This window comes from Hermetia illucens, chromosome 2, assembly GCF_905115235.1.
Source record: "Hermetia illucens chromosome 2, iHerIll2.2.curated.20191125, whole genome shotgun sequence".
Lineage (NCBI taxonomy): Eukaryota > Metazoa > Arthropoda > Insecta > Diptera > Stratiomyidae > Hermetia > Hermetia illucens.
The window spans coordinates 83987503-83995881 of record NC_051850.1 but is presented as its reverse complement, the minus strand read 5'-3'; the positions used below and the strand labels follow the sequence as shown (position 1 = coordinate 83995881).

The 8379-nt window shown below is 42.9% G+C and overlaps 1 protein-coding gene across 5 annotated transcripts in view; it reads left to right on the top strand.

Annotated features, from left to right (window-relative positions):
• The first annotated feature begins 357 nt into the window (after window positions 1-357).
• Window positions 358-8379, top strand: part of LOC119649858 (calcium uniporter protein, mitochondrial) — a 629226-nt gene continuing 621204 nt past the window's right edge. For 3 of the 5 annotated variants that reach the window (XM_038052222.1, XM_038052223.1, XM_038052221.1), the window contains exon 1: window positions 358-738. In XM_038052222.1, coding sequence (XP_037908150.1) covers window positions 637-738 — 102 coding nt within the window. In that variant the 5' untranslated portion in view covers window positions 358-636. The remainder of the gene's footprint in view (window positions 739-8379) is intronic. The other 2 variants (XM_038052225.1, XM_038052224.1) reach the window with 1 other exon arrangement.

Sequence of the window (8379 nt, the reverse complement as noted above, 5' to 3'; positions counted from 1 at the left end):
GAAAACGGAGGGTGATATCGAAAATTTTTACTTTTTATTTCAATCTTATTTTGCGCAATTGTGCCCGAATCCATCTTCAAATCGCGGGGCCACGGAAACCGTAATCGTGGCAAAAGTTTGTAATGAGATTATCCCGTCGTTTTGACCGCTTATTTTTAAGAAGTTATTACGCGAAAATGTTATAAACACCACAAGAAAGATGCACTTCAAAAGGTTGATAACAGTTTCAGATCCGCTTGTAATATTGTTGACCAAAATAAAAGTATTTTCAGAACACATTTGAATGCTTTTTGTAATATTTGCCAAAACCAAGTACAAGTACAAATTTTTGAAATTCCGTTAAACGGGGGCCTCTTGGTTCAGTTGTTCGATGCAACGGTTGCTGGCTTGTATCTTTCGTGCGTAGCGATTGGCACCGCGAAACGGCGCTTTCTGCCAACTGTTGGATTTCGCGGATAAAGCTCGGTCCGGCGGAGACGTAAGCTTGCGCAGAAGCCGGCCGGCGCGGCGATAAAATAAGAAAATGTTGATTTCACATGCATGGGAGCTCACACACACGGATAAAGTTGCGAAAGCTCCGGCAGCGAGTTGACAGCGAGAGAAATAAACTTGGAGCAGTTCAGTAAACTATTAAAGATGGCGCGTGGTGTATGTGTCGCGAGGTTCCGTGTGCTCTTCAATACGGATTTAACGCGTAATGGCAAGCGGACAATTTTCGCGTACCAGCCCGCCCATACGGTAAGTTATCAATGAACCGTATCTCACCCTGCGACGGGTTTGCTGTGGCCCCTTGTCCGGTACCGCCGTGTTAAGGACGTGAAATTGTTCCGCGCCGCCTGAATGCATGTAGCGCCAGTGGCGGTCGGTGTGCGGGCCACCCTCTGATAAGCGGGCGGGGGTGAGCCTCTCCAGGGCATTGCGTGCCCCCATTCTCCCGTATCGCGTCGTTATCAATGTCGTGCACCTGTGCCCAGTGTCAGTGCGGGTGACAAAGCTTCGTCTGATGGTGCCATGAGGTCGTGGTGTTGTGTGAAATTTATGCGTGCGCTGCACGCACGGAAACGTGTGCTGTGGAAGTGTGTACTGTGCGGTGCTTGAGGCAGCTGATAAAATTTTGCATGAATCGGAGCAGAGCCAGCTTGGCGGCCGTCAGTGCTTCCCTTTTCATCGGGTCACCGCTGGGAAACCGCTCAACAGCCCTGAACGATCTGCAACATTTGTGGAATTCCAGCCAGGAAGCGGTGACTAATGCGTCACTTTCGCTTTCGAATTTCCAGCGTGCACAGCCTTTCACGGCAGCCAGACGGCGCGTGAGTAATTACCCGGCGGCGGTGATTGACCCCATGAGTGCTGCTGTAACCTTGGCCTGTTCCGGAGAAGTGTGGGTGATTGGTTCCGATTGGAGGTGACTGGCTTTAGGCGCCAGGTTGGACATCTGCCGACAACAGGACGAGCCCTCAGGAGAGTGCACTTGGTCAAATGTAGGATAGGTCTGGACCGGATGGTTTGTTGGAAGGAGGCGTCACGCATCTAACGCATTTTGCTTACACATATAACTCGGAAATACATTTTCGCCAGATGTTTTGTTTATGCATGCATTTCCTAACTTGCCTCAGGCCTTAACAACCAACGAATCTTTAGACAGAATCGAAGGTCTGGCTGGACTTCAGTCTCCCGTGTTCCTCTCGAGGATTTTATGCGTCCGCATTGCAGCATTTTCTACTTAAAGGCTTGGCTAGCGGTTGACAGCACACACGCAGAAACTCGGTAGGTGGGGCCGCGGGATGAACCAGAGAGTGTCCGGGGACATGGGCAAGGAGCCAGGAAGAAGTTGATCTCTATAGACAGGATAAGGATCCGGGAGAATGAATTTAGTTTCGAATAGAAATTCCTCTCGACTTAACGCCTCTGCACGGATTTTCCGCCCTGTCTGCGGAAATATGAATGCATATGTTCGTAGCAACTTTATATAATTGGGGTCTTTTCACATCCTGGGAATGCTAAGCATCTGCAGCGTATCCTCGGGGCTGATAGTCTTGAAACGGATATCCAGTTTTGCACAAACAACGGTGTGCACTTGACAGCTCACAAACTGGCTCGCCGGGCTTGGCGGCTTTTGTTGTTATCTTGAGACGAAGCAGAGAGTGCGGGAAAAGCCCGCTTAGCACTAAACGTTTACTCACGATTCGTTAACCGCTTATGTGCCAAGTACACAAGCGGTAGCATACCCTATCTAAGGGGAGCATTCACGTGTGCAATTAAAGCTTCTAAAGATTCGAAGCTGGTTGGGCATCGCATCTTGCTCGAAACTGCGGAGCACATTTCCGATACTTCTGGATGTGTATTGTGCATAATGCGGCTTATGCAGGTGACGTCACATTACGGCTGAAGTCGCTGTCAACCGCAGGAGATTGGGGAGTGCACTCTTAATACTTGTTCGCTGAAGCATGGCAAGTGTGGTTGCTGGCACCAAGCAGCATTTTTGATAATATTTTACGAACTTTGGAAGTTTGGCAAATTAATAAACGATAAGATTTGTCTTCGTTGCATGAACTGTTAAATGGTGATGCTAGTAGGAAGGCAACATATTTTAGGTAGCCATATAGGATGCAAATCGATTATGGGAACCGCAGTAGAGGGAATCCACATATACTGACTATCGGCATAAATTGGCAGCAAATGTCGTATTTCACGACTTTGTTCCATAAAATCTTCCAGCAGTTATGATTTGCGGTGGCTTTCTTATGGAATTTCAACGACAATTCAGTGTTGTCGGTAAATATGTAGTACATGTACAGTATCTGTCTGTTAGATTATAAACGCTAAGAAAATATGCAAAATTTCATATTCAATATTTCAATATTGTAGAAGTCCAACATCTCCTTGCATTTTATTTTTCGTAACCCCGCCTCCGTTTTTGATTACTTCTCTTATACGATCAGGTAAAAAATGCTGTGTCGACTTCATGAGCTTAAGTTAAAAAATAGCATTGCGGCACTATACTCTGTTCTCCTCAATTTATTTTTCTATGAATTCGTCTATTGTTAAATGTTACTTCCAGTGCAATGTGAAAGTGGTTATAATTTACAGCAGCTTGCTGTAATCGAACTTTTTTAAAATTAATTTCTGTCAAGAAGTGGTCAATCAACGGGGCAAAATCTTCAGCAGTGGAGACTTTCTTTGCATTATTTTACTATTGTTTTTCCATATAATAGACCGAATCTGCAACCAAAACATTAGGGCCATTTTTGATAATAGACGAAATAAAATCGTATGTTACCGTTTCCGGAACCACATCGCCAAGTTTCTTGGAAGGCACAGTGAACGATGCACTTGTTGCAAACAGTTCTTGACAGGGTTCCAATATCTAATGCTTAGTGCTGTTAGCTTCAGTAGCCTGCCCACAACTGAGCGCATTAAATATCTCGAGTCAATGCTATCAGCCAATGGAGAACTGCGTAATGAAATTGGTTCACGCGTTAATGCGACCTGGATGAAGTGCCTTTCCACAACTGGTGTTCTTTATAATCGACGTATCAGCGAACGTCTCAAATCTAAAATTTACCGCAATATCGTCCGTCTGCCGCTCTCTATAGTTCTGCGTGTTGAATGTGACAATGAATGGCTTTTTGCCGGAATGGAGGCGAAGATGTTGCATTGGACTGGTGGCATGACACGTGTTGATTACATCCGAAACGAGGATATCCGCGATCGTTATGGGATTGCACCGATTATGGAAAAACTACGAGAGAGGAGTTTTCAATGGTATGATCCCGTAATTCGCGCTAACGAGAATTCACTTGCCAATATTGATCTGAACATGGAAGTCAACGGTAAGCGACCAAAAGGCCGGCCGAAAGAACGGTGGCTTGATACGCTGGATGTAGATTTAAAAGCCTGGCGATTATATCCAGATGAGGCAGTTGAGCCGACACCACTTGTAAACGGGATTAAGGCTAAGGAAAAAGAAGTGTGTGTCCGGATAGCTGAGTGGTTAGAGCGCAAGGCTGTCGTACGGAAGGTCGCGGTTCAAATCTCACTGGTGGCAGTGGAATTTGTATCGTGATTTGACGTCGGATACCAGTCGACTCAGCTGTGAATGAGTACCTGAGTCAAATCAGGGTAATAATCTCGGGCGAGCGCAATGCTGACCACATTGCCTCCTACAGTGTTCTGTAGTGTACCGTTACGGTCTTGAATGAAGTGCTCTAACACACTTCAAGGCCCTGATTCAACATGGATTGTTGCGCCAACGAGTATTATTATTATTATTAAAAAGAAGGAGATGTAAGGAGCGACGAGTGCATGACAGCTGCGTATCATATAGTTAAAAATTCCGTTGCCCTTTATTTTTTTGAAAGCGATTTAAATAAATAATTTCATGGGAAGCCCTGTAATAGTCAACCTCATACGCTTCACACTCTGAGTTTAATATTATAAGCAAATGCGAAGAATTTAACCTACCTCAGACATGGAATTTTAATATTTCACTCGAATGTCAATTATTCTCGTTAATTATGACGTCAGTATCTTATTTATATGGCTTAGGATGCTGTTAACTCGCACGAAATTGATAAGTTTGAACTGCTATAACTTTGACACTAATCGTTGGATTTCCATGAAACTTGACGTGCGTTTGCACGATTCTGCCCTCTATGCCGATGCAAAATTTAATACTCCTAGAATGAACATAAGGGGAGTTTTTCAGCCAATTTCTAAAAGTTAGTAATATACAATTAATAAGTTTATTTGAGCAGATATCGCAATGGGAAATATTTTGAGCTGTAGGTTTCATCTAAGTGCACTTTTCTGATTTTTTTCGGATTTTTGGGTTGGGTAGTTTCCGAAAATGAATCCTGTCTCACTTTAAGTCTGTACATTTTGACTCCTTACTCACGCGCTTTGCAATTCACGTCAAAACTTGTCAGTTTTGGAAAGTACTAATAGAGACCTTTCATTTGATACCCTAAATGACTATATTCGGTATAAAGAAATTTTAATCCCCACCTTGCATGTATGGGGAGTCCCCCTTAAACTCCACCTAAATTTATGCCACTCGCTGTATGCGTGGGATTTCATAGTTCACATCTGTCCACTAAATTTCATTTGGATCGGTTTCGCCGTTTTGGAGAAAAGTGCGTGTGTCAGACAGACAGTGAATCGATTTTAATAAGGTTTTGTTTTACACAGTGCAGCAATTATATAGGTACCACGTTGCTGAGTACGATCTATAAGATATTCTCCATTATCTTGTCCGATACTAAAGAGGCTTGACTCCAGGCAAATCGACAGATCAAATTTTCTCTCTGCAGCAAGCGACGGAAAAACTGTTGGAATATGGACATCAGTTGCACCATCTTTCCATCGACTTTAAAATTGTTGGCCCCCTACATAAGGATAGACGATTCCGTAGCCTATATAAGGGTGAAATCTATGAGTGACATCACGACCATCTGGTTGTGGATAAAATCGGGGTCAACAGGTTGCAGTGGGGGGTCACTTAATTCGTATGGAGGAGGATGATCCTGCCCGGAAAGTCTATAAGGGCAATATCTCAATATCTATGGTAGAAAAGGAAGATGAGGCAGACCCTGCCTTAGATGAAGTGATGGCGTAGGTCAGGACGCCAGACAGCTTTTAGGGATATCGAATTGATTAACCTCGGCGCAAAATCGAGATGTCTGGAGTTCCTTATTAAGGCAGGCCTAGACCGGATACCGGTTGTTGCGCCATTGATGATGATGATAATGCCTAGTATTCATCTTGCCAGTCTTTTTTGATTTTATTCTGCCCTACCCAAATTACATCCTCAGCTGCAAAGGATGAAACCATGGTGCTTCCGCTGATCAGGGCTGTAGAACCCCCCTTAAGTTCATCCTAACACCACGAAATTTTGCGGTAATGTAGGCTGTGATATAGAGATCCTACCAAGTTTAGTGGGAATCGCACTATTATTAACAAAGTTATAATAAGTCAAAGTTGTCACTTCTTTGGAAATTCAAGATTTGGGATGTTAATATCACCCGAAAGTGGATATTCTCATATAATATAAGCGTATATTACGTGTTACGTACTGATGGGACAAATTCACACTCAAATGTCTTTATATAAGAAATACACAAAACCGTTCATACCTGAAGCGTTCAGCACATTTGCGTGGCCATTTTAACCCATTCAGTTCTGCAGAGAGGACCGTCATTGGTTGTATCCTGCAGCCACCTTTGACTCAAGGACGGCCAGAGACCACCGCGCAGCTCGAGGTCTCAGCCAATGTTGCTGCATCAGCAGGTTTCCCATTCTTCTTTTCTCCTCATAGATCTTCAAGTTATTATAGGCTTGCTGGAAATTATAAGTTACCGATCGACCATTTTTAGCCATGCGATTTTCTATGACCAATTTATAGGAGGTGGGAGTAGATCTTTTGGGCCTTATCAGCTCCTTAGAGGCCAATAGCGCCTTTCGCCCGCCAGAGCACAAGCCACATGATGTGGTGAAGACTTAATTAATCCCACGCATCTTTTCAACTGAGGCCACAATCGTGGCTATTCTGTTTTCCAGGTATTTGGGCGTCAAAGCGTGGAGGCAGCAGCATAATCAAGCACTGGTCTCACAATGGTCCTAAACAGTTTTGCGGCTCTCTCAGGTTTTACTTCCCACGAGAAACTTGTGGCAAAGTTTACTACCCTCGAAGTTTGTTTCGCCTTTATGATTATATTATTGACGTGATCTTTCAAGGATATGGATTTCTTAATTGTCCTGCCTAAAAACGTAATCTCCGGTACCTCTTTTAGAGGGGCTGATCTACCAAAATTTTATATGATTTGCCATTATTTCTCCCAAAAGCAATAACGCTAGACTTATATCTGTTCACTGGGAGTTTCAGGGTTTTACATTTATTCATAAAAAGGTCAAACTGTTTTTGTAGTAGCCTATCCAGCTGATCATTTCCTGTCCTCATAGCAAGGATGATAAAGTCATTTGCGTATTGATAGATGTCAGTTGAGTCATTTAGTTTGGAATGAAGCGATGTTGTTTACAGATTGAAAAGTACCTTTGCTGATGTCAAAAGACACAGCTTTCACGACTTACTCTTGGCTCGAGAAATTTACAGCAACATGTCGTTTAAGAACGAGGTGGTATGGATTTATTTTCTTTCGTTAAGAATTTTGGCAAAAGTGTTTATTAGGGAGATAGGTCTGAAGTTCAGGGTATTGTTCAGATCAATGCTGTTTTTGAGTATTGGAATAATCTTGACTGTCCTCCATTCTTGTGGTTGGAGGACCCTATTAAGCGCGTTCAGAAAGTTTAATTTGGTTCCTTCATTCAGCCAATTGACATAAGAGTAAAGTATCTTATCATTGCCTGGAGCGGACGGTCTCTTGTACTTAGCAAAAACTTTGTTGCGATCGTTTCTGTTTAAGTCCGCATGGCAATAGGAAGCATAAGGTGTTGTATCTAGGGGTACAGATCTTTTGCCATAGTTACTTTCTATTTCTGTGAGAAATTTTTGTTTTATGTCTTTATCCGATGATGTAAGTTATCTGGACTCTCCCTGGAAGTTTTTGAAACCCCTGAGTTTTAGCCCGAACTGTTTGGTGTCGGTCTGCCCTATTGATTTCCCCCTTTATCGTTTAGTTGCATGTTTGGTCCCGAGGGAATTCTCATAGTTTGGAATTTGTCTGAAAATTCCCATCGCTTTCATTTTTCTCTTTGATGGGATTCTAGGTTTTCATTCTACCGGTCCTTGGGCCTTGTGGTTCGCCTAACTTTGTATATCGCCCACTTGATCTGCTCCTGTATTTGAACCGTGAAATTCCTCACGTCATCTTGGGGCTGTAGGTTTTCTAAGTTTAATGTTAGCTAGTCTGAAGACATCTTTGCGCTTGACATTCAGACTTTGTATCAAGATAGGTTTGTGATTGCTGATCCAGTAGGGTGTGTCAAGCGTTTCCCAGTTCCAGAATGTGGCTACTGCCTTTGCTAGTGATATATGCTGGTACTGAAGACTTGCACACTCCGGCGTATGTTATTGTCGAGAAGGTGACCTCGCCGTTATTCACTGGTCTGAAGTCGTTATTACAGATGCTATTTTTAAGAATGTTACCTTTCGCCAAGTCAAATTCGGAAAGGTTAAATTTTCGTTTAGAAAGAAAACAATACGAAAACAACACTGAAAAGCGTTCGAACTTCAATAGTAGGATTTTCTTCTCGTTAGTAAATTTCGAAAAAAACTCTTTCCGTAATATCGGACTACAATATTAAATTTTACTGTCACGTGGAATCCCTCACCACACTTTTTTGCTTCACGCTGTGTTCCAAATATAACGGGTTCCTTCCAATTATTCAAAGTGATAAAAATGAATTCCTCAAAATTATCAT